Source organism: Nicotiana attenuata, unplaced genomic scaffold (genome assembly GCF_001879085.1).
Source record: "Nicotiana attenuata strain UT unplaced genomic scaffold, NIATTr2, whole genome shotgun sequence".
Classification (NCBI taxonomy): domain Eukaryota; kingdom Viridiplantae; phylum Streptophyta; class Magnoliopsida; order Solanales; family Solanaceae; genus Nicotiana; species Nicotiana attenuata.
The window spans coordinates 101757-128146 of NW_017673389.1; the positions used below are offsets into that span (position 1 = coordinate 101757).

The 26390-nt window shown below is 36.5% G+C and overlaps 1 protein-coding gene across 1 annotated transcript; it reads left to right on the plus strand.

Annotated features, from left to right (window-relative positions):
- Window positions 1-20500: 20500 nt before the first annotated feature.
- LOC109216246 (ankyrin repeat-containing protein At5g02620-like) lies at window positions 20501-25840 on the plus strand. The gene is made up of 3 exons (XM_019380388.1): window positions 20501-21657; window positions 22586-22995; window positions 24286-25840. The coding sequence occupies exons 1-3, from the start codon at window positions 21210-21212 to the stop codon at window positions 25144-25146; spliced, it is 1719 nt and encodes a 572-aa protein (XP_019235933.1). The 5' UTR covers window positions 20501-21209; the 3' UTR covers window positions 25147-25840.
- The last annotated feature ends 550 nt before the right edge of the window (window positions 25841-26390 follow it).

Genomic DNA, 26390 nt, shown 5'->3' on the forward strand with positions numbered 1-26390 from the left:
ATTATGTTAGCAAATCTTTGTTAGATGCAGAGACACGGTATCCACAATTGGAAAAACTAGCACTTGCTCTAATCATGGCATCTAGGAAGTTAAGACCATATTTTCAATGTCATCCCATTGTTGTAGTGACTGCATACCCCTTACGTAATATATTGCATAAACATGAATTGTCAGGGAGGTTAGCTAAATGGGCCATAGAGCTAAGTGAATATGAAATCACGTACCTACCTAGAACAGCAATAAAATCCCAGATAGTAGCTGATTTCGTGGCTGACTTTAGCCAAGGGATGCAGTTAGAAGCAGAAAAAGAAGTACAAATACTTAATGGGGCTAATCCAGGAACATGGACCTTATTTACTGATGGTTCATCTAACATAAACGGCGCAGGATTAGGAATTGTTTTAGTACCACCTACAGGTGAAACTATAAGGCAAGCTATTAAATGTCATTCCATAACTAACAATGAAGCGGAGTATGAAGCTGTGATTACAGGTCTAGAATTGGCACGAGAACTTGGTATAAATCAAGTGGTGACAAAAGTGATTCGCAACTCGTGGTTAATCAAATGCTGGGGACTTACACAGCTAGGGAAGCAAGGATGCAACAGTACTTGGAAAAAGTACGGGAACTGATAAAGCAATTCCAAACTTGGAAGGTCATACAAATATCAAGGGATGAAAATGTTGAAGCAGATGCCTTAGCTAATCTCGCATCCGCAGCTGATGTGGCAAATGATGCAAATGCTTCAGTTATACATTTATTTCATTCAGTTCTCGAACCTGATAAGAATGAGGTAAATTTTAATAATTTAACTTGGGATTGGAGAAACGAAATTGTTGCTTTTTTACAGTATGGTACCGTCCCTGATGACAAGAAACAAGCGCATGCACTTCGAAAAAAGGCTGCTCGTTATTGTTTAAAACAGGGGAACCTTTATCGTAAAATGTTCGGTGGTCCCTTAGCAAGATGCCTCGGACCTTCTCAAATGGAGTATGTAATGAGGGAAATACATGAGGGGCATTGCGGGAATCACGCAGGAGGAAGATCACTGGTGAGAACCTTGATTAGAGCAGGGTACTACTGGCCTAAAATGGAAGAAGAAGCGGAAAGTTTCGTTGCTAAATGTGATAAATTCCAGAGGTATGGTAACAATATGCACAAGCCAGCAGAATTATTACATCCAGTCATTACGCCGTGGCCATTTATGAAATGGGGAATGGATATAGTAGGACCATTACCTCAAGCAAAAGGACAGGTAAAGTTTCTTCTCGTACTTACCGATTATTTCACTAAATGGGTAGAGGTAGGAGCATTTAAATAGGTGCGAGAAAAGGAAGTTAAAGATTTTATTTGGCGAAATATCATCTGCCGATTTGGTGTACCAAAGGAGATTGTATGCGACAATGGCCCTCAATTTATCGGAGCTCAAGTCACTGAGTTTTTTGAGAGTTGGCAAATTAAAAGGATTACATCTACACCTTATCACCCAGTGGGTAATGGGCAAGCAGAATCAACAAACAAAGTCATAATCAACAATTTGAAGAAACGTTTAAAGGAGTCAAAGGGTAATTGGCCTGAAGTGTTACTCGGAGTTTTATGGGCATATCGCACGACAACAAAGATGAGCACAGGTGAAACCCCTTTTTCTTTAGTTTATGGAGCTGAAGCACTAATCCCGGTTGAAATAGGAGAACCAAACATAAGATTCTCACAAGCAACACAAGAATCAAATGATGAAGAAATGCGGGTCAATTTGGATTTGTTGGAAGGCAAGAGAGAAGCTGCATTAATAAGAATGGCAGCACAAAAACAAGTGATCGAACGATATTACAACAGGAAAGCACGCCTGAGATACTTCAAAATTGGGGACTTCGTGCTTAAAAAGGTTTTTCAATCTACAAAGGCAGCCAACGCGGGTAAACTAAGTCCAACCTGGGAAGGACCCTACAGAGTTCGAGATATTGCAGGAAAAGGAGCATACGAGTTGGAAACAATGGACGGGAAGGTGCTTCCTTCACATTGGAATGCAGTTCATTTGAAGAGATACTACTTCTAAGGCAAAACCCACGGTCAGGTATCACCATGTTAAATTATATTTTTTGAGTTGTTAAAATTTTACTAACGATTTGATGATAGGCAAAACGCTAACCCGTACTAAATGATGAGTCACGACCTGTAAGGCAAAATGGAATAAACTAAAATTCCTAGCCCAGGGTTACAATTATTCTGATAGAAGTATACACGGGTTAAGCAGTCTTCATCTATAATCGCATCCCCGAGTCCCGTATGTACTTCCTTTTCAGGAAAAAGGAACAGGTGAAGGAGACTATCAAGTGCTCGAGGCTTCATACTTCAACACTCAAACACTTGGGGGACTACATAGTATATACAGTCACGTGTATAAAAAAGGCAAAGAAGATTTAGAAAATCAAGCCTAGAAGAATCAAGTACGGAGTGAAAGTTACGAAGTCATGGCATTCATCATAGTATTCTTTCCCATGAGAACAACGGCATTCATCATAGTGTTCTTTTCCATGAGAACAATGGAGTCATCTCTCAAACTCTTCCTAATATTCTGGAGCTAAAGGGACTGTGTACCAAAACGGGTTATAAGGAAAAACCCCATATCTATTGTTCTTCTTTTGTATAAATCTGTTACAAGGAAAACAGTTACGAGAAAGTTATAGATGTAATTCACATACATGTAAAGTATTACTCAAAACTTGTCAAGGTTCAAAAATAAAAACTTGTCGAAGTTATTGCAAAAACATGTCTGTTCCTATTTCTTTTATCGTATGATAACACCATTATGAAGTTGAGACGTCTTCTTCATTAAGTGTCAAAATATAAAAGGGCCCTCTTTTATAAAACTCATGTTATTTAGTCATGGGATTAACAGAAGCATTTTTCAAAGAACAAAAATGCAGACTATTCTTTAAGTCCTTGAAAATAAAAGGCAAGAATAGAACAGACGGAAGTTTAATGATAATAAAAACTTCTTAATATTTAAAACTAAAGACTAAGTATAAACTTAGTCATCGAATTGTTTATACAAAATGCCCCATAACAAGACTTGGGGACTTGTACTTCTAAAAATCAACCCTCAAGTGATAGCCAAGGGTTTGATTACAAAAACTCTCAAATGAATCCAAGAACTTTAAACACAGTTTTCCAAACAGGTACCTGCAAAAAGGGAATTTAAAACAGATGTAAATTTTTTCACTAAGAGGAAAGGACTGAAGAAGGATCATCAGCGGGCTCAACTGGAACAGCATCGCCAACAGAAGCGGGTTGATTTTCAACCGCAGCAATTGGAGTATCAATAGACGAAGTTTCAACTTGACTTGCAACAAGAGGCACGATTGAGCTTGAAGAGGGTGCATCACCCGAGGCAATTTTAGCGTTCATAGGGACTTCAACTGCAGAAGTTTCAGCCAAGGGAACTTCACCCACGGGAACATCAACTCCGGGAACTTCAGTTTCGAAAACTTCAATTGCGGGTGAAGGGAAGTCCAGTGGTTGTTGAGCTTTTTCAATAGTCTACATCACCTTAGCTAACTCTGACTCCAGATTAAAGTTTTCTTGGCTAGCTTCAACTAAGGCATCACGACGGGAGTTCAGAAAAGCCCAGCTTACATCAACTGCAACCTTATCTTCAAGAAGCTCATAATCTCTTTCCCAAGCAGCAATTTCATTCTTGAGACCTTCATTTTCATCCAAGGCTGAGTTGTAAGAGGCTTGGAGAGAGGCATGAGATTTTTCCAAGGCCTGCATCTTGTCTTCAGAAGTTCGCATATTTTCTTGTGTCTGAGTTAAATTTTGTATCAAATCTCCAGCATAAACTTCTTCTTGACTTAAAAGAGCTTTCAGCTCTCTAATCTCTTCACTTGCCTTAGATAATTGTTCTGAGAAAGAAGACTCGAGACGCTCTCTTTCTTTCTCTGCCTGACTTGAAGAAGCCTTGACAACCGCAAGCTCTGAAGTTAATGCTCTTATCTGCTGTTCCAGGTTATTCTTGTTCTCTTGCAAATCTTCTATAGTAATTTGAGCACTATCAAATTGTTCCTTCCAATTAGCTGCTTCCAACTGAAAGTCACGAGCTTTCCTCTCTGAATCAAGAACAGCCTTTTCAGAGTCACGTGCCACCTTCTCTAATAAAGAAACTCTGCTCATCAGCTCTGTACCAATAAGGTTGGCCTGAAAATGATAAGGGAAGAAAAATTAGAATTCTAGAAAAATTCTGGCAAATTAAAGAAAGAAGGGACATACCTTCAAGGTGGAATGAACTATGTCGTTCATCAGAGTCAGACAGCTATGGCTATTCAGTTTTTCTTTCTCAATTGGGCCTATTAAAGGTTCAAGCCAAACATCCGCCTGACCGGATTTCCTCAAAAGACTGTTGTTAGCAGGAACTTCGATAGTCACGCTCCTCATAGCAATCCTTCTACTTGTAGAACCCACTTCTGTATTATGGACAGTAGAAGGAGGAGCGGTAGAAGAAGTAAAAACAGCAGAGGGAGGTTCGGAAGCAGGTGGAACAGGTACGGAAGCAGATGGAGCAGGTAAGGAAGGAACCAAAGGCACGGCAGAAGAAGGAAGAGAAGGAACTGAAGATATGGGAGTTGAAGAGGAAGATAGGGGAGGTTCATCCAAAACAGGTCCTAACTCACCACTCTCAAAACCACTAACGAAAAGCTGGTTAATCGACTCATGAGTGTCATGAGGGGTGGCAACGTCATCATCAGAGACAAGATTAACAGGCCCGGTAGGAGAAAGATGAGGGGAAGTTTCAGTTTCATCAGAAATGATACGTCTCCTAACTCTTGGCCTTGTCATCAACGAACCACCCTCATCTTCTTCGTCGGAGCTATCATCGTCTGTGGTTTTTCTTTTCAGAAGAATATCCTGAGCACTTTCTAAGGAAAGTTGGGTTCCTAAACGAGAGGCCGCAACTTTATCAGCGGTAACACCTCGAATAGCAAATCCTGACAAAGAGAAGGATGAAAGTTAAAGCAATGAATTTTTACATACGAGAGAGATAGAAACTCTTACCGTGAGTCTTCACTCTCCAACCGTAAATACTGGAAATGTATTTCCAAGACCTAGCCTCCATAGGTGCAGTCTTCAACAATTTATCTACCCAACCACGAAAATTGGGAATGTTCTCCACAACTCCCATGGTTGCTAAAAAAAGAGGGAAACAAAGTTAAAGAAATTGATAAACTCGAAAGAAAGAGGTACGAGAAAGGGTAAGGAACTTACGTGCAAGATTCCACTTCTCAGGGAAGGGAACATTTTCTTTACCCACCAAACCAACTGTGGGGGCAGCAACAAATCGGGCATACCAGCCACGATCCTTGTCATCTTCCGGACTCACCAAAACCCTTTTACTCCTAGCCACTAAGGTAAAAACGCCATTACGAAATAACCTAGGGGAGTAGAGGTGAATTAGGTGAGGAAAGGTAAAGTTAACATCAGCTAAGTTAGCCAGATGTCTTAAACAAGCAACAGGCCTCCATACCAACGGGCCAATCTGTGCTAGACATACTTTGAAGAAACGACAGAAATTGAGAATTACTGGGTCGATAGCTGGTTTAAACCCAAGAGTAAAAGGGTATGTGTAAACGAAAGAGAGTCCAGTCATATATGAAGTAATCCTTTGATTTGGATTGGGGATTACAATGGGAAAATCGTCATTCCAGTGACAATCTTTGCGGACTATGGGAGCTAAAATTTTTGTAATCAAAGTGGGGTAAGCATCGGTACGATCTAGACCAGAAACTTGGTTTTGAAGTGATTGTCTATCATGGTGAAAAGAAAAATCGTTAGGAATTATCTCCTCCACCAAAGGCTCTTGTAATGGTTCATAGGTTTCCTTGCCCTTAGAAGATGATTTTTGGGTAAAAGAACCCCTGGTTCTAGAAGAAGAGCCAGGATTAGAAGAAGGCATGGCAGAACCACCACCACGAGAAGATCCTAAACTACGAAGTCTTCCACCCCTTCTATGTCTGACAGGGGCATTGGGATAATTTTCTAAAGCAGGAGCTCTTCTAGGGTTAGGGTTTGAAGAAGACATGATGAGGAAGAAGACGAAGTGAATAAAAATTTGCACAGTTTGAGTGTTCGAAAGAGTTTTGTGTGGAAAAAATTAAAAGGTAAAACTGTATTTATAGGTAACCGTCAAAAAGTGAAAACTCAGTAATGGAAGGGTAACAATAATGGTAACTGGTACTTTGTTAATAGTGGAGCTGTAAAAAAGGACCTTAAAAAGGGGTGCAAGTTGCAGAATCAATAAGGAGTTGACACGTGTGAAGAACATTAAATAGATGTGACCATTGAAGCGTCAATCTTGTCACAACATTAATGATGACAAAAATTCTCCTTTTATGAAATCCACTTCCCAAATATTCAACTGACGAATAAATGGAAAGTGGAGGGACTATCTGTATTGGGAAAAATTTACTCTGCATATTGGAGATGACGTGTCATGACACGTAGACTGGTCAAATAGTCAAAGAATTAAGGTTGTTCAATAGGTACAAGCAACAACAGACACGAACAAGTTAAACAGAACAGACACGAGCAAGTTAAACAGAAGAGACACGAGCAGTCATGTGAGACATTCAATGCTCGTACCCGTTCAAAGCATTTAGACCGCAAAGATCGTGAAGAGTCAAAGGAATGAATCTGACAACAAATAAGAGCCCAGATACAGCATTTAATGCGAGAAACGTTAGAGAATATGTATTTAATGTATATGATTACATAACGTGACATTTAAAGTCATTAACTGCCCATAATTGTCTTATTATGACAAAGGTAAAGTCTGTATTCTCAAAATGGCTATAAAAGGGAAAGTCATAAACAATTGTAAGCACGGAAAAAACACTATTGAAATATATCCTGATTTACTAGCTTTCATATCTTATTCTCAAATTTCTTTCTTTATACTCTTTTCCGATTATCAGTAACCCGTGTTCTTCTAAATTCAAGCTTTGACCTAAAATCTAATTTTTGGTTAAACAAATTGGACGGAAATGACATTGAACTTGTCTCACCATCCTTAATATCACCCTATTTCACTGTAATATGTGTTTACTCTTTATAGTGAATATCGAGGTCATATATTATTGTTATTATTTGGACAGAAATGCCATGTGAAGAACAAAGATATCTGTAAGTTCCTCGATGGTATCTATGTCAGCGAGAAGGAAAGAATATATAGTTGAGGAAGAGTAAGTAGTTAGCAGTAGACCGCTCTTGGTCTGTTTGTTCTCCCTATTTTTGGTTAAGATTTGAGGTTATATTGGGATCCAATCCGTTGAAAATTTATTTGGAGTTAGATCAATAGTTTTGATTGTAAGGGTGCGAGTCCGCATATGCGAAGGAAGGAGGAAGGCAGCTACGTTCGCAGGTGCGATGGCCATCGTGCAAATGCGCTTGTGCAGGTGTGCTTCTTAACCGCAGAAGCAGCGGATCCGCAGAAATGGAGAACACGATACATTTTCGAGAAATCTCCTTCCACCCCCAACACACCCTCAAAAAAAGATAAAAAAGATTAAGAGGAATAAACAAGACCTATTGACACCATGCTTGTTAAGGTGATCGATGATGATTTTAACAACACTTCTGTAGTAAAACATCGATCAATTTAACGTGAAGAGTTTGTTGATTCTTACTGTCAGTATTGCCATCATATGGGGGGGGGGGGGGGGGGGGTTATAGAACTAATTATGGTGGCTTTGGCTGCCAAAATTTGGCAAATCTTGTGATAAAACAAAAAATTCATTACTGAAAAGCAAATAAAATTCAGACAAAGTTTGTTATCACTTATAAACAGCTTCATATTTTACTAATTTGATTTTGATGTAGTTTATTGAACGACTGCATTGACAAATTCACTGATTAATTTAATTAACAAATAAATATTGAAATTGACATTTCTCGACGGATCATGGATGAATTTTGGTCCAAAAATGCTATCGTTTTTCGTCAAAGTTAATGGAAAATGCAAATTGAAAGGAACAAGTGTAAATAATTTTTTTTTCAACAACGGAATTTACACAAATCACGTGAAAATAGAAATACCAGCACAAAATAATGTCAATATAAAATATAAATTTCTCTGACCTATTTTTAGCCAGCAACATTTTAAGTACTTTATTGTTATACTACAATTAAAATCTATATCGTATGGCAGATTCAATACACAGTTTTGGTATTTGTTTGGTTTGTGAACAGGATATATCGAAATCCGAAAATTAAATAATGATATTAGAAACATAGTATTTAGCTAGTTTCAATTTTAATGTTATTTTCTCTGTGGTATATAATTAGTACTAGTATAACTAGAGAAACTGAAATAATATCGAGTTCAAGTTTGAATAAGTGGGATTTTTTTCACATAAAATTACACTATTTTTTCAAGTGAAATACATGTTCAAACCTAATTTTAATTTATAATATATTTTTTTCAACTTAACTTCAAGACTACTTTTAAAAATTAAAAAAAAAACTAAAAAACTCATGTCAAAATACAAAGAAAATGATAAAAAAATAGTCTCTTATGTTTAAGAATATGTTCAAAGTAGTCATATAAATAAGTTTGCCAAAATTTAATGTAAGCATGTAATTTTTGACCTGCGCAACTTTTAAAAGTAATGTTTTCTAAAAATATTTATTTATTTTCATTTTAATAGGATTTCGGTCAACTTTTAGTTTTAGTTTTAAAACATAAGTTCAAAAACACAAAAATAGTTTTATAATGTTTCTTTTCACACACACACACACACACACACACACACACATATATNTTATTAGTATTTTATAATGATAATATATATAACATTTAAAAAAATACCAAAAATATTTTTTTGATTTTAATATATAGTTCACTTTAATAGTTTATTCTTATTAACTAAGATTAATTAGCATATTTTGGTAGTATTTTTATTTTTATTTATTCAATGAGAGAATTGAATTTGAGCCAATTGGGAGCTCATTTTCGGATTTTAGTGGCCCAACAAGACAAAGGCTCATTCTTCCCAATTCCTTTGAGCCCAAACCCTTTTCTCACCCATAAAAACCCCTCTCTTAATCATAGCCATGGATCTACTTTCATCCAATGACCAAGGTTCTTTCCCCATACCATATAAAACCGATATTTTCACTAGAACCTAACCTAATGGAGACACCCCTAAAAACGGCGCTCAAACCTCTAAATTCGATGCCAAACAACTCGAAACTAATCAAATATTATATAAACTAATCAATTTATACTCAGAAGTTCATATTTCCACTATTAAAGTGATTACCCGCCCCAAATTGCAAGATTCCTAAAATTCACCCCCGGGCCCACGTGCTCGGATTCCGAAAATGTTCGAAGAAAGTTGTTACCCAAGCCTTAGGAACATAAATATATAATTTTTACTATGTTCCATAACCAATTTCGTGGTCAAATCTCATTTTTATCAAAAACCTAGGTTTTCATCTAAACACTTGATTTTCACTAATTTTTACATGTTAATCTACCCATAATCTATGTATTTAACTCATGTTGTGTAGAAATTACTTACCTCAAAGTGCTATGTGAAAACCCTCTTCCAAAAGCTCCAAAAATCGCCTAAGAGATGAAGTAAAATGAAATAAATGGTCTATGTCCCGCATTAAAAGAGCTGGACACAGCCGTCTGATGTCGCATTTGCGACACCAGGCAACAAAAGCCTCGTAAATGCGAAGCCTGGGCTTCAGCTGTTGGGGTCGCAAATGCGACCAAGGAATCGCAAATGCGACTTCTGCTGGGATCGCAAATGCGACTTCTGCTGGGATCGCAAATGCGAACACTGCCTGGGTCGGGCTTCTTCGTAATTGCGAAGCCCTCATCGCAAATGCGAGGTTCGCATTTGCGAACAATCTCTCGCATTTGTGAGATCTGCAACAGTAGCCCAGAACACCAGAAATCTAGTGTGTTTTCAACTCCTCCCACACGTCTGAAACTCACCCGAGCCCTCGGGGCTCCACGCCAAATACTCACACAAGTCTAACAACATCATACGAACTTGCTCGCGGGATCGGAACGCCGAAATAACATCAAAAATCACGAATTGCACACCAAAACGCATGAATTTACTCATGAACTCTAAAAACTTCTAAAACACTTCCGCGCGTCCGATTCCTATCAAATCAACTCGGAATGACGCCAAACTTTGTGTGCAAGTCTTAAATGACATTACAGGCCTACTTCAACTTCCGGAACTGAAATCTGACCCCGATATAAAAAAGTCCACCATCGGTCAAACTTTCAAAAAACTTCAAGTTCTAACTCTCGCCAAATGACTCCGAAACGACCTACAGACCTCCGAATCTACTTCCGGACGCGCTCCTAAGTCCAGAATCACTGTACGGAGCTATTCCCAGGTTCGGAATCCCAAACAGACACCTAGAATGTAAAAATCCATTTTAACCCAAACTTATGGAATTTACTCAAATTGCCAACTTTCACTATTAGGCGTCGAAACGCCCCCGGGTCATCCAAACCCAATCCGAACATACGCACAAGTCCGAAATCATCATACGAACCTTTTGGAGCTGTCAAATCCCGATTGCGAGGTCCCGAAGTCAAACTTGGCCTTTTAAGCCATCTTTAAGGAGCAAGTGTTCCGATTTCAGCCCAAACTCTTCCAAATTCCGAACTACCCATCCTCACAAGTCATAAATCAGTAAAAGCAAGTACGAGAGGTCTTATTTGGGAGAATGGGGTTCTAGGAAGCAAAACAACCGGTCAGATCGTTACGGATCTATTCTCTCAAAATCAAACCAAAAATTTAGGTTGTACGATTTGTCTTCCTTGCAGTAAATGGAGAATGAGTCACATGGTATATGTTGTATTAAAGTAAAAAGTTCTCATAAGAGGATACTTAATATTTACCAAAAAAAAGAAGAGGGAATCTTTCAAGAATACAAGAAAAGACATACATGCATTTCAATTTTCAGGGGTGTCAGAATGGGACTCCTAAATTCCGTAAATTTCTTAGAAACTGAAATCAGTCCACTGAGGGTCGGTGTCTTTTCTTCATATTAATTAAAGGGACAATTCTTGTTTCTACTCTCTCTCTCTCCTTGCATTATTTTGTGATATTTTCTAATCCGCAATATAAATACAGTAGTTATTATTGCTGCTATACACTAGGTACTAAGATGAGCTCCTTCATTTTAATTAAGATTATATATTAGCGTCACACCGATTATAAGCTTTAACAGGTTTAAAAAGTTCTCTTTTTAAAAGAAGAAATTACTTGACATTTTCTGTTTGAATTAAAATTTGAATCGTATCCCATTATTTTAATTCATTTTATTGAGCACCGTTGTGTACAAAAGATTATACTAGTAGACAAACTTAGAGCCCGTTTGGATATAAGAATTTTTTCCCTTTTCTCGAAATCGGTGTTCTGCCATAAAATTTCCAATTTTCACTTGAAGATGAGTTTTGGAATTTTCAAAAATTTGAAAAACTCCAAAAAACTATTTTTCAAAATTTCACTTAGATCACTCACAAAACTTCAAAAATAACCCAAAATTATATTCATGTCCAAACACAACTATAATTTTCACATACCAGTTTTACATGAAAAAAATTTTCACTTTTTCTTTTTTTGGAATTTTACAATTCTTATGTCCAAACTAAAGGTGTCAAACGGCCCGGGCTGCCCCGGTTCCAGATTGGCCCTGATCGGTTTTAGACCAGACCGGACCAATGGTAAGGGGGTCGGGCAGGGCTGGATTGGAACGGGAAACGGTCTGTGCGGAGAAAATTTTAACACCGGTTAACCGGACCGGTACAATCCGGTAAAGTCTTGTCATTTGTGAACCGGTTAACCGGTTCAACGGCTAGTTCAAAATTATTATTTTTTTATAATCTTGACCGTTGGCAACGATCACTGCAAGAATAGTCCTTTTTGGGAAATTTTTTTCAAAAATAACACTTTTATTGTTTATTAATTTAGCTCTTTGAAAAACTATAAATAGATCCCCTCCCCCTCCTCCCCTCCCCCCTCATTTCTTCACTCATCTCTCAATTCTCAAACCCAAATTCTCAACTGTTATTCTCTCATCTTTCACCTAAATTGCAATTAACTATTTGGCTCTCACTTTTTGAAATTTTATTTATGGTATTATTTGAAGTTTAAACTTTGAAAAATTGAAGTTTCTTCATGGTAACATCGGAGTTGCGAAACTCAATTTCAAGACTTCAAAAATCATCAAATATTCAATTTATTGCGGAATTCGGTGCACTCGTTCTAACTCTTTCTCTTATTTAATATTTTATTTGCATATTTAATATTATTAGTAGTTAAATTTTCACAATATGTTTAATGCGGCAAAACGAGTTCGTAACAAGGTTGCTAATCGGGGTAATCGGAGAAATAGAAAAGGAGGTACTACTTCAACTTCTAGTAGTAATTTAAATGACTTTACACATGTTTCTGAAACATCACCTGATAATAATATAAATTAAGAACAATTACTGAAAGATTAATATTACGACCCAAAATTCGCATGTCGTGATGGCACCTATCTCAATACTAGGCAAGCCGATGACCTCAATAAATCACAATAATCTTTTAAGTTTGAAAACATAATAATTGGATTTAATAGAAAATCCCAAAAATACTGATACAAATCCCCCAAATCGGTGTCACTAAGTACATGAGCATCTAAATGAAAACATAGTCTGACAGATACAAATATTGTCTGAAATATATAGAACAATACAAATAACTGAAAGGAAGGAGAGTCAAGGTCTGCGGACGCCAAGGCAGCTACCTCGAAAATATCCAATAGATTAGTCCCCGAAATCTAGCAGTCGTCATATCCGGAGATACCTAGGTCTGCACATGAAGTACATAGTGTAGTATGAGTACAACCAACCACATGTACTCAATAAGTAACAAGACTAACATTTGGGCTGAAAGTAGTGACGAGCTCAACAGGTACAGTCCAGTATAGAAATAACATTACAGAAATGTAGGCGATGCTTTCAAGTTCAACAGTTAAACTCAGTACAAGTAAAAATAGATCAATTCTGAATGATATTAGGAATATGACATCTCTATATCTACATGCCAATGTACATACTATGTGTGATGCACCTCAATGAAAACCCCGTGCACTTATACTCTCAAAATACTCAATCACTCAGTATTGTATATGGCCAATCCAGTCCAGGGAAGATCCATCATATATATATATATATATATATATATATATATATATATATATATATATATATATATATATATATATTCACTCAGTACTGTATAAGGCCAATCCAGCCCAAGGAAGATCCATCCCCAAATATAAATGATTCAGGCAAGATCCATGCCTAGGGAAGATCCATCCCCCAAGATAAATAATTAAGCAAGATCCATGTCAGGGAAAGTCTATCCCGAAAATATAAATGACTCGGGCAAGATCCATGCCCACGGAAGATCCATCCGTCAAAATAAATAATTAGGCAAGATCTATGTCAGGGAAACTCTATCCTGAAAATATAAATAATTCGGGCAAGATCCATCCCTCAATATAAAATCAACTGCGCTCATTGTGTGGGATGCAGACTCCGGAGGTGCTCCTTCAGCCCAAGTGCTATAATAAGCCAGATCAGGTATAAATAAGTAAAATATGTTGCGGCGTGCAGCCCGATCCCATAAATATCACTCAAAATCTACAACCTCTCGGGCTCTCAATGACATGAAAATCAACCCGACATAATGATTTGATGTATCAATGAATGATAATAGATACTGAGATATGATATGCAAATAATAGATATGACTGAGTACAAAAATTACAATCTAAACAATTAATTCATCAGCAATACGACTTCTGTAGGTACCAAAAATATCGGCACGTAGCCTAACAAAATCTTTAACATGAGTCTTAGCTCAATTCTCTCTAACACGTGGAGGATATGTGGAAAATGACATGATTATTTGATTATGTAACTCCACGGAATCAATTAGGTTACAATTTCAATGGTGCACGCCCATACGCCCGTCATCTAGCATGTGTGTCACCTCCAAACAAATTATTTAACATGTAATTTAGGGATTCATACCCCTAGTATAAAGTTTAGAAGTGTTACTTACCTCACACTGTGAAATTCTTTATTCCATTAAGCCTTTTCCTCGCGATTCGGCCTCCGAACACCTCGAATCTATTCAAAAATAATTCGATACAATCAACGCAAATTATAGGAATCAATTCCATGCGAAAATACTATATTTTCCAATAAAAATCCGAAATTCAACTCAAAAATCGACAATGGGTCCCACGTCTCGAAACCCCTATAAAAGTTACAAAATATGAACATCCATTCAACCACGAGTCCAACCATACAAATTTTACCAAATTCCGACATCAACTCGACCTCAAAATCCTCAAATCTTATTTTCAAATCCCTAGGTCCAAATTCCCGATTTACACCTCAAAAATACATAATCTAGACGGTATATTCGATGAAATTCAATATTATTGACTAACAATGATCACAGGGGACTTACCTCAAGAATTCCCGTGAAATTCCGCTCGAAAATCGCCCCAAAATCGTGTTTGAAAGGTCCAAAAATGAGGAAAATCTAGGACCCTTCGAAATGTATACTGCCCGGGGCTTTCGCACCTGCGACTCACTTAGCTGCATCAGCGGTCTCGCAGGTGCGACCCAGATTTCCGTTTCTGCGATTGTCCACAAGGTTGCCTTCTCTTCTACGGTGAGCCAAGTACAGACGCGACTCCGCATCTGCGGAAAATACTTCCGCACCTGCGCTGTACACCTCCTTCACCATTTCCGCTTCTGTGATCACCCCATCAAAGGTGCGACTCCGTTTCTGTGGACCACCTTCCCGCACCTGCGACCACTGCCTCACTCTGCCCAGTCCGCTTCTGCGACCACATTGTCGCTTCTGCGATCGCACACCTGCGACCAATTCCATTGCAGGTGCGAATGCACCAGAACTGGAAAATTTCCAAAATTACTCCAAGTCTAATTTTTGATCCGTTAACCATTCGAACTTCACCCGAGGCCATCGGGACCTTGAACAAATATACCAACAAGTCCTAAAACATCATACAACTTAGTCGAGGCCTTAGATAACATCAAACAACGCTAAAAATACGAATCATACCTCAATTCAAGCTTAATGAAGCTAAGAAATTCCAACTTCTACATTCGATGCCAAAACCTATCGAATCAAGTCTGATTGACCTCAAATTTTGCACACAAGTTATAGATGACATAACGGACCTATTCTAATTTCCAGAATTTGATTTCGACCCCGATATCAAAAAGTCAACTCCCGGGTCAAACTTTCAAACTTAAATTTCCTATTTTTGCCATTTCAAGCCTAATTTAACTACAGACTTCCAAATAATTTTTCGCACACACTCCTAAGTCCAAAATTACCATACAAAGCTATTGGAATCATCAATACTCTATTTCGAGGCCGTTTACATATTTTTCATCATCCGACAATTATTTTAACTTAAACTTTAATTCTTGGAACTAAGTGTTTCCATTCATTCTGAAACCTCCCCGAAAAGTCACATAATTATAATTGAACACATAATAAGCAGTAAATGGGAGAACAGGACTGTAAAACTCAAAGCGACCAACCGGGTCGTTATAATTACGGTATAGAAGATATTGAATTGGAAATTGAAGATGAGACACCACCTACACCTAGTAGTGTTGGAGTTGGTAGCAGGGATGGTGGTCGTGGCACCAGTAGTAGAGCGCCTGTGGCCCCGACTAGTAGTCATCGGAGAAGGAGAAGTAAAGTTTGGAAATATTTTGACGAAATAGAAAATACTAATAGAATTAGATGCAAATTTTGTAAAGATGATTTTAAACATAAGAGTGGAGGAAGTTTTGGGGGGACTGGAGCACTTAATAGACATATGAGAGTTACTCATCCTATAGAATGAGGCTCTGATTTAGATGAAAATCAAGGAACTCTAAACCCTAGTACTGGAGGACTTATGAAATATGATAAAATGAAGGATCGTGAGGAGTTAGCAAAAATGATTGTTTTGGGTTGTCTACCTTTTTCTTTTGCTTCTTCATTATATCTTTTATGTATATTCAAAGGATTTATAGTCATTTATCTAAAGGTATCCCTAGAAATACTTGTAGATCTGATATCTTTAGACTTCATGGACAATATCAGACATAGATACATTATTTGTTTGACCACCTTCCTTGTAGAGTTTCTCTAACTTCTGATACTGGCCATGCTTTTAATGAAAATGATTATTTGACAATTACATGTCATTGGATAGATGATAATTATTGTATGGAAAAAGGTATCTATTTCAATATTAAGACTACAATCGCAACCACCACTTGACGAAATTTTTTATGTTAGGTGTGCATGTCATGTTTATAATTTAATCGTTTAAGTGGCCTTGATTTATTTTCGACCGAGATTACTCATGTTAGAAGAGCAGTTGGTATTATTCAAGGAAATAATAGACAATCTAGAATTAGAGAATTTAAGACTAAGTGTATCGAACATAACCTTAACCCCAGATTCATGCCAGATGAAATTGTTACTAGATGAAATTATACATACTTATTTTTAAAATGTTGCTACAAATTGCCTATAACTGAAGTTGCTAATGCGCATTGTACTGATCCAAACCGTATGTTAACAACTAACACTTAAGAGGCCATTAATGATGTTGTTAAATTTTTACATAAATTTTATACAACTACTATTGAGTTTTCTGGAGCATATTACCCTACTGTTACTATGACTTTAGTACATATAGCTGAAATTTCTTTTCTACTCTCTGATTTTAAGAAGAAAGAAAAATATAAGGATGATGTTGGAAAAATGCAAGCAAAATTCAAAAAATATCTCTTTCTAATTCCTCCTATTTACTTAGTTGGTGCTGTTTTAAATCATTCTATTAAGATGTCTAATTGTCACCAATTAATCAATGTTTTATATACTTATATGGAGATTGGACCAACTGAAACCCTAGATATATATTGTTGTATAGACAAACTAAATGATTATTTACAACAATAATATATATTTATTATGAAAATATAATTGATGATGCTGCTAATAATGTAGGCAATGTTAATCTCACTATTCATTGTACTGCTTCTACTACATCTACTACTCTGGAAGAAGATGAAGGCCTTGATGAATTTAATATTTGGTCTACATTTTCTTTCACTCAAACCAGTAGCAGGAACATTGATGAACTTCATTTCTACTTACAAAAGCAAACAGAGCCTCGCACAAAGGAATTTTCACCGTTGGCATGGTGGCATGAAAATGAAAAGCAATTTCATGTTCTTTACGCAATGGCTCGGGACGTGCTAAATGTGTCAATTTCAATTGTTGCATCAGAGAGACATTTAGTCAAGCAAGACAACAACTAGTTACACCTGTTACTCATTGGGAAGCAATTCTTTGGAAGTTTTAGTATGTTCCAAAGATTGGATTAGATCGGAATGAAGAAATCAAGGACGTGAAGATGTTGATAAACTAGAAGACGAGGAACTTGGAGATATATTAACACATGGTAACCCATATGAATTTAACACTCCAGAAAATGGCCAAGAAGTTCATATTGATTATGAAGAACTTACTAAGGCAATGCAAAACCTTTGAAGTTTCAAGATTATATTTAATAATTTAAATTTGAATTTACTCTCTTTTTTGTTAAATTTAGTTGTTGTAAAATGCAAACTTTAATTTGCAAGTTTGAATTAAAAAAAAGAACTTGCAAATTATAAGTTAATTTTTTTCTTCACATTATTGTATTATCTTAAATTCTTAATGAAATATTCAAATATAAGTCTTTTAAAGCCTTTGAAGTTTTTATTCAAAATTCCAAATATAAGGCTTTTAAAGCCTTTAAAATTTATTCAAACAGATTGTTTTATGTTATATATTTTTACTTTATCGTAATATAAATTACGATAGCTATACAAAATAGGTAAAAAAAATTAAAATAAAACCGGCTCGACCCGGCCCCTTAGGCCCGGAATCGTTCCAGTTCAAATTTTCACTGGCGATGCTCGGACTCGCTAAGACCGATATTTTGAAATCGGTAACCGGACCAGTACGGAGACCGGCCGGTCTCCTTTTCCTCTAGCCCGGCCCGGCCCCTTGACACCCATAATCCAAACACCCACTTAAATGAGAAAATCTCACTTTATACCCATTAATTCTAGATTATTTACCCTTTAATGCCCAGGCCCAAATTATTTACTACTCCTACCCATGCGGCCCAAACTATTTACCCGCTTATTTATTTATTCTATTAAAATAGCTCTTCTTTCTACAATGACAATTTGGACGAGGGTACAACTTCAGGTTTCAGATCCCATCTCTCAAACCCTAGTTTCCATTTTTACACTCCTAACAAATCCAAATTTGTCTTCTTTCTCCTGAGTTAGTAGTAATTTCTTCTTTGGATTTTTGACTTGATTTGTTGTTATTAATAATAGATGGATCGATACCAGAAGGTGGAAAAGCCAAGAGTAGAAACACCCATTGATGCAAATGAGATTCGTATCACCAGCCAAGGCCGCATGAGAAGCTATATTACCTTTCTACACTGATAATTTGGACGAGGGCACAACTTCAGGTTACCCCTAGTAGGTAGTTGATGACTCTATAGGAGCAGAGAAATTTGGGTGAAGACCCAAGATTAAAGAAGGCTTGGTCTTAATTTTAGTAACTCCAGATCCTTGAATTATTTTCTTGTTTGCTATTTCTTGACTTACTTGTAATTTGTTCTTACAAAATTGTTCTTCCATTTCCCTTATATCCTTCTTCAAAAAGAAATTAGATCTGATTATCTGAGAAGTTGACCTCTGGCTAGTTTTAATTCTGCTCTACTTTTTCTTGATTGTTCTTTCCCTAGCTCTTGCTCTTGCCTTGGCTTAAAATTTTTATTTTGTAGATTTCTTGTTTGATTCAAAGTGGGTGTTGTTAAATATTGCTTATAATGCCTTCTAGAAGTTCATACTGAAATCTGATAACATTTGGAGCTGATTTGAGGTGATTGAGTTGGAAATTTCAGCTAAAAATCGAAAAAGAACACAGCTACCCAATGATATACTGCTACGGTATACAATATGTTGTATGAGTATATAGCTATACTGCAACAGTATACTATTATAGTTTACAATATACTGCAACGGTATATTGTAATAATCAAAGAAGAACACAATTACCTAACAGTATACCGCTACAGTATACAATATACTGTAGGAGTATATAGTTATACTGCAACAGTACACTATTATAGTATACAATATATTGTTATAGTATACTGTAATAATTATGCAATATACTGTAACAATATGCTATAATAATATACAATATACTATAATAGTATACTTATTACACGTAAATTCACTTGCCTTTTCCCTTTTAATTTGCTTTAAGCTTTTACCTAGCGTGAGGGGCAAACTGAAAATGCAAAATAAAAATAAAAATTACAGTATGCTATATGATGTAACGGTATACTCTTACAATTAGATCCTTTTAGATTTTTTTAAAGTTTTTATTGACAACTGATATTATTTCAGTTTAATAATTGAATTATACTTTTTTTAACTCTTTGCGTATAATTGTATACCCTGTTGGTATATCTATATACTATACTGGTATCAAATGTTAGTTAATATTTTTTGGTTGTATTAGCTACATTTAATTGGTACACAATTTGATTTTTCTTTAGTAATAATATTAAAAAAAGAATAATAAAAAAATAGCGAAAACAGTAAATGAAAGTAGATTATGAAGAGAAAAAGAATATAAAAAAAAGAAGTTAAATGAAATTAGAAAAGGAAAAAAGAAAAAAAATAAGAAGAAAACGGGAAAAAAGAAAAGGAGAAAAGAAAAAAAAAGAAAAGAAAGAAAAGAAGCATAGAAATAAAAAGAATTGGAGAATAAAGAAAAAATTCCCCCCACAAAAATTACTATGGGTAAGAAATATAATTAATTTATGGGTAGAAAAATAAATAGATAGACAAAAATAAATAATTTTGTTTTTGTGGGTAACGTGTCAAAACCCCCCCCCCCTTAAATTAGTTTGAAATTGGTAGTTCGCTTGCAACATAGAGGAGCCCACCAATTATCTTTATCATCTCATGCTTGCACAATATATATAGCAAATGTATACCAATGGCCCCCCTGCTCTCAGCTGTATGTATCTCTGTCTGTCTTTTAGTGCACGTTTGATGTTAATATCAATGGCGACTAACAAGTTGCCTCTTTAAGTAACCAAAAAGTAAAAAGGAGAAGTCTTTTCTGTTGGGATAGAGTAATAATAATTAATATTACATCCCTTCGAATCTATTTTTATTTTTAATTCGTGCCAAAAATAATGATTTTTTTTTTATTTGGAAATAATTTATATTTATGTAATAATTTATATGGCTTGTGTTACACTATAAATTCAAAAGTTTCTTTATTTTTTTAAATTTCTCTGGGTTCACATGATTGAAACGGAGGGAGCACTCAGTTAAAATATTTATAATAAAAATCTTCAAATAGTAACCGTGTCTCGTAGAGCCTGACATGGGCAAAGCCATTGGATTCAGTGACTTTTTTGTTGCTTATATACTGCTTTTGGTATTATTATACATGTAAATGGTATATACCATAAGGTTAATGGTGTTTCCTTTTCTTGATATTTTTTGGGGTTTTTCAAGATTTCATCTGTCACCAAACAAGATTCTCTGATTTTCAGCTTCTGGGGTTTCATAAAAAATGAAGTTGAGCTCTATAAAGATCAGTTCTTTTATCTCAATTTATTTAATTTGAGTTCTTGCTTTGTTTTCCTGTTCTGTAAATCCACTGAAAGATTGTTACTTTTTTGACCTGTGATTTGCTTCTTCTTGATAGCTTCAAGACTCATAACGTAAAAGGTTGTTTTTATCGCTTCAAATTTTTGTAGGGCAGGTATTTTTAGTTTCTGATTCCCATGGAACCAATGCTACTATAGATTCTTAGCTAGAAATGTGGAAAAGGTGATATTTTAGTAAATTCCTTCCCAAATTGAAGTGATGATGACGAAAAGTTTCAACCTTTGTAGTTCTTGAAAGTGGAAAAAGTTGGGATCTTTATTATAAGGAGAACTGATATACAAGAAAGAAATCAATTAAGATTTTGGATTGAATGGAGAAACAGGTTAGTTTCCAGGGTCCAACAATGGAAAAGCAACAGAGTTTTCGAAATGGGGCGAAGGAGAAGCAGAAAAGCTTTAGAAGAATAATGGAAAAGCAGAAAAGCTTTAGGATGGAGAGGCAATTGAGTTTTGGTGGTGAGAGGAAAAGGGGTAAGGAATCACCGGGGAGACGAGGGGATTCGATACTCCACCTTGCAGCTAGAGGAGGGAATTTAGGAAAAGTGAAAGAAATTGTTGACAAGTTTGATGAGAAAGGCATAAAAGATTTGCTATGTAAGCAAAACCAAGAGGGTGAGACTGCTTTGTATGTTGCTGCTGAGAATGGCCACAGTTTGGTTGTTGCAGAGTTCTTGAAACATTTAGACTTTGAAACTGCTTCAATTGTGGCAAATAATGGCTATGATACTCTCCATGTTGCAGCAAGGCAGGGTCATCTTGGTGAGTCTTCTAACACAGAAACCCCCCCAATTAAAAAGAAAAAAGAACAAAAAAAGGAATAAGAGAAAGTTGAGGTCTGAATTAACTTTTCAGATTTGCTTTTGAAGAGTCAAAGTTTCCAGTATAAATGTGGACTTCAAGGATAATTGTGCTTTATTTGGTATATTGTGGACTTGAAATTGGTACTTCACATGCAATTTATCACTACTAATATCTGTAAATAGAGTGTTCAACTTCTATCCTGGATCTGAGTTTCCAGACCTTTAATTTGATATGCTGTAGTACAGATTATTTCTGTCTTAAACTTCTTGTTTGACCATTTCACTGTAGGATTGAGTAAGAATATAGATAATTATGGATACACAAGTTTCCACAAGCCTAGTTGCTGAAATTATTAATCATTTTGATTACCTGTAATGTGCTCAAGAATTAAAGAAACTAAATTGGAATGTTTACAAGCAGTAGTACAACTCAAAGATAACAATTACGTAGTACTAAGAACTAGAATGAACTCCATTGATATATTTAAGCACATCTTAAATGAGAAAGAATTGAATGAGTAGATTGCTAATTTCACTCTCTCTTATACCATATCTGAAATGGTAGATTGCTAATTTCCATCTGGGGACGTATATCTGATGATCGAACCACATATATCTTTGTTTCTTTTTGGTGCATTTCTCTTCGTAGTCTTAATTTTGTCGTTAGGGCTTGTTTTATCAAACTGCACATATCACCTGGAACCCCGATCCTAACACTTAGCCTGTGTAACTTGATCACATTAGAGCTTATATGTTTGTGGAGACCGGAAAAAGAAACTTTAGTGGTCATATCTTGATCTTTTATTGTTGTTTCAAGCTTGTTTCTCAATATAGTCTCCTAGGATTCTTGCTTGCACTTGTAAACAGCTTTGGGGATAAAATTGCAGATGTACTGGAGGAACTGCTGCATTCATTTCCAAACCTAGTCATGACCACAGATTCATCCAATTCTACGGCGTTACACACAGCAGCTGCACAGGGACATATTCATGTAGTAAATATGCTTCTGGAGATTGATTCAAACCTGGTTAAGATTGCTCGAAACAATGGAAAAACTGTGCTCCATACAGCAGCAAGAATGGGCCACTTGGAGATAGTTAGATCCCTTCTGAGCAAGGATCCTGATATTGGTTTTAGAACAGATAAAAAAGGCCAGACTGCCCTACACATGGCTGCAAAGGGACAAAATGTTGATATCGTGCTTGAATTAATCAAACCAAATCCTTCTGTATTGGCCTTGGAAGATAACAAAGGAAACAGAGCACTTCATATTGCAACAAGAAAGGGAAGAGTACAGGTTTGCTTGTTTAACCTATTTTTTCTCGTAAAGCAACTTCCACGAAGTTGAGATTTTTTATATGTGAGGCGAATGTAGTATGTGTTTTCTATCTTGAAGAAATGCTCGTAGATTGAGCAAATGCTGTTTATCTGGTTAATCAAGAAAGAAAGTTTCAAACTTGAGGGATAATGGGCAGGTGAAGAGTGAGTTCTTTTCGTGCCACAAAATGGTTATTGAAATGAGTTACTGATAAGTTCCAGTTTCCTTGCTAGACAGTTATATTCCTGGAGAGAAGGAATATTTAGAAACACTTAATCTTTTATTGTCATATATCATGTCCTCACACACATGATCTGACTTTATTCTATGATTTGCACGCACTTGGTCAGTGTCTGTTACTTTAATTTAATATGAAAATTTTGACCCACATAAGCTGCATTCTTTGTACGAACGTGATAAGTTGCTCATTCAGAAGTAGCTTATCTTAGATGGCTGTGTTTGACATAAGAGCAACCAAAAAGGGGTACTTCATTGATGACTTGATGTAGAAGTTGGAGAAATATTTAATAATTATATCATTATTTTAATCTTATTTACTAATCTGGAAAATCTTTTGAAATGTTGGAACGTTTTTAAAAATTTCCAACTAAAACTGATAAACGGACTCATATATATTTAAGAGAAAAGTAGCTTATTTGTCACCAAAATGCGCTTTTCCTTCCAGAAAATCCTGTATTTTCTTTATCACTAAACCTAAAGTCTGTAAGAGCTGACGTAAACAGCTAACTGATTTCGATGCCTCCTGAAAGCAAGATAGCTTACTTAATTCAACCACAAGGAAAAAAGAAACCAGAAGGACGAACAAGCAAAATGTTATCTTGCTTGTTTCTTCCGAATCCATTTTTTCTGGGATTAGGTCGTTTACATATGGTCACTGCTAAATTATTGTTTTTACATATATGATACCTTGGCGATATAGCTCCCAAGTACGTTTCCAAGTGCAGGCTTGTTCTTCTGTTATGTTTAAAATGTTCATTAGGGACATCAAGAATCAAGCTACTGTGCAGTCTCTAGCTCGAAATTGTGCATTTGATGTTCCGGCCAGTTTAAGTGACAGAAAGATTTTGAGATATATTCTCTGGTTATAATTTTTTTTTTTAATCTAGGAAAACCAAAGTCCTACTTCATGTGTCCTTTTTAGTTGTCTGTATGAAACTACGCTATGTGTAATTGCAGATGGTACAATGTCTTTTGCATGTTCAATCTAGGAAAACCGTCCTAATAAAATTCCGCTATGCGTAATTGCAGATGGTGCAATGTCTTATATCAATTGAGGGCATCGATCTCAATGCCATTAATAAGGCTGGAGAAACGGTTCTTGATATTGCAGAAAAGTTTGGAACTCCAGAGCTTGTTTCTATTTTGAAAGAGGCCGGAGCTACCCATTCCAAAGATCACGGGAATCCCCCTCCTGCTGCAAAGCAACTCAAGCAGACTGTCAGTGACATAAAACATGATGTGCACTCCCAGCTCCAACAGAGTCGGCAGACTGGCTTCAGAGTACGAAAAATTGCATTGAAGGTGAAGAAGCTCCACATTAGTGGTCTTAATAATGCCATCAACAATGCAACAGTTGTCGCTGTACTTATTGCCACTGTTGCTTTTGCTGCCATCTTCACTGTACCTGGCCAATATGTTGAAGAGAAAACAGATGGATTTTCTCTTGGCGAAGCAAACATAGGCAGAAAAGCAGCTTTCATAATCTTCTTCTTGTTCGACAGTATGGCCTTGTTTATTTCAGTTGCTGTTGTCGTGGTCCAGACATCCGTGGTCGTGATTGAACAGAAAGCAAAGAAGCGACTCATGTTTTGGATAAACAAGCTCATGTGGGCAGCTTGCCTCTTCATCTCGATCGCCTTTATCTCTCTTAGTTACGTGGTAGTTGGATCTAAGGAAAGATGGCTTGCTGTCTATGCAACTGTAATTGGGAGCATAATAATGCTCACTACAATTGGCTCCATGTGCTATTGTGTAGTTCAACATAGGCTAGAAGAATCGAGGCTGAGGAGCATTAGAAGAGATGAGACTCATTCACGTTCTTTTCCATTGTCTGTGGCATCAGATACGGAGCTTTGCAGTGAGAACTACAAGAGGATGTATGCAGTCTAGGAAGAACAATCAGGCAGCTTTCTGCCTATGGCATAAAACACGGAGCTTTGTAATTAAAACTATAAGCAAATATATGCAGTTCTCAACCATGAGGTCCAAGAACTTCTGCCATGGCATCAGATTCAGAATGGTGAAAGTACAAAAAGGATCTGTGCTGCTTAGGAACAAATGAGCAGAGAGTTTCAATAGATTCTCAATAATATTTCTATTATATCTGTCCCCGCAAAATTCTCTAATGTGGGTTCCTGCAACCACTGAATTGTTGCAAACATATTCCGTACAAGTTCAAAATGAAGCCTTAGCAGATATTTCAGTTTTTGCCTCATAAAAATGCGACAGTCTCGAGAAGCATGCTTTCTTGAAGTTAACTAACTATATGGCTACAATACTAGCACACCAGATAGGCGCTCCGTATCAAGAATGTGGGGATGGCTGCTATTTATTTTTATGCCTATATACCTGATCAACTTCTTAGTTCATCAAACAAAATGGTGTCATTGTAGATTTTATGATAGTTTTTTTGCCTCATCATGAAGGTCCATCTTTTCCAGCTGCCATAATTTGTTAGAATTCTGCCAACATGAAGAACAAGCTAAGCCCTGAGAATGAGCTAGTTCTGTGAAAGTTGAGCTTGTAAGATAATAGGAGCACAACATTGTGTCTCAAGGAAAGGGAAGTCTCAGTTCAAGATTGACAATTAGTAGGTTTTAAAGGAGCAGAATCTCTAGTTTGAGCAAGTTCTCCAATTTTGCCTGTTATTTTCAGTTGGCTAAGAGTTTCTAGTTTGTGCATTTAGCAAGATTGAGGAGCAGGTCATTCTATTCTTTGTGCCAGCAGCCTTTCCTAGTGTGTCTGTGTATATATATAAAGAAGTCCAGGAATGTACGCTGAAAGAAGTGAAATTTCATGTACAATATAAATGTCACCTCTATTGTCAATTTTCTTTATTACACAGTGAGCATAAGACCTGAGAGCGCTGACCACCAAAGCTAGGTGTTTGTAGCCTTGTTTCCACCTATCGCCACGAATAAGTTTCAGCGACTATACTTTTCCCAATGACCCTAGAGTCGCCACGAATAACCTCAGCCTCATCCTTTGTAGTGCTAATATGAAGGATACATTGATGCCACATCGCATCCAGTAAACAACATTTTGGCTACAAGCACAGCTCTGGAGAAGATACATACCAATCAGCTAGAAACCTTCATACCATCAGTGATACGAACCATGGATTCCTTTCCAGA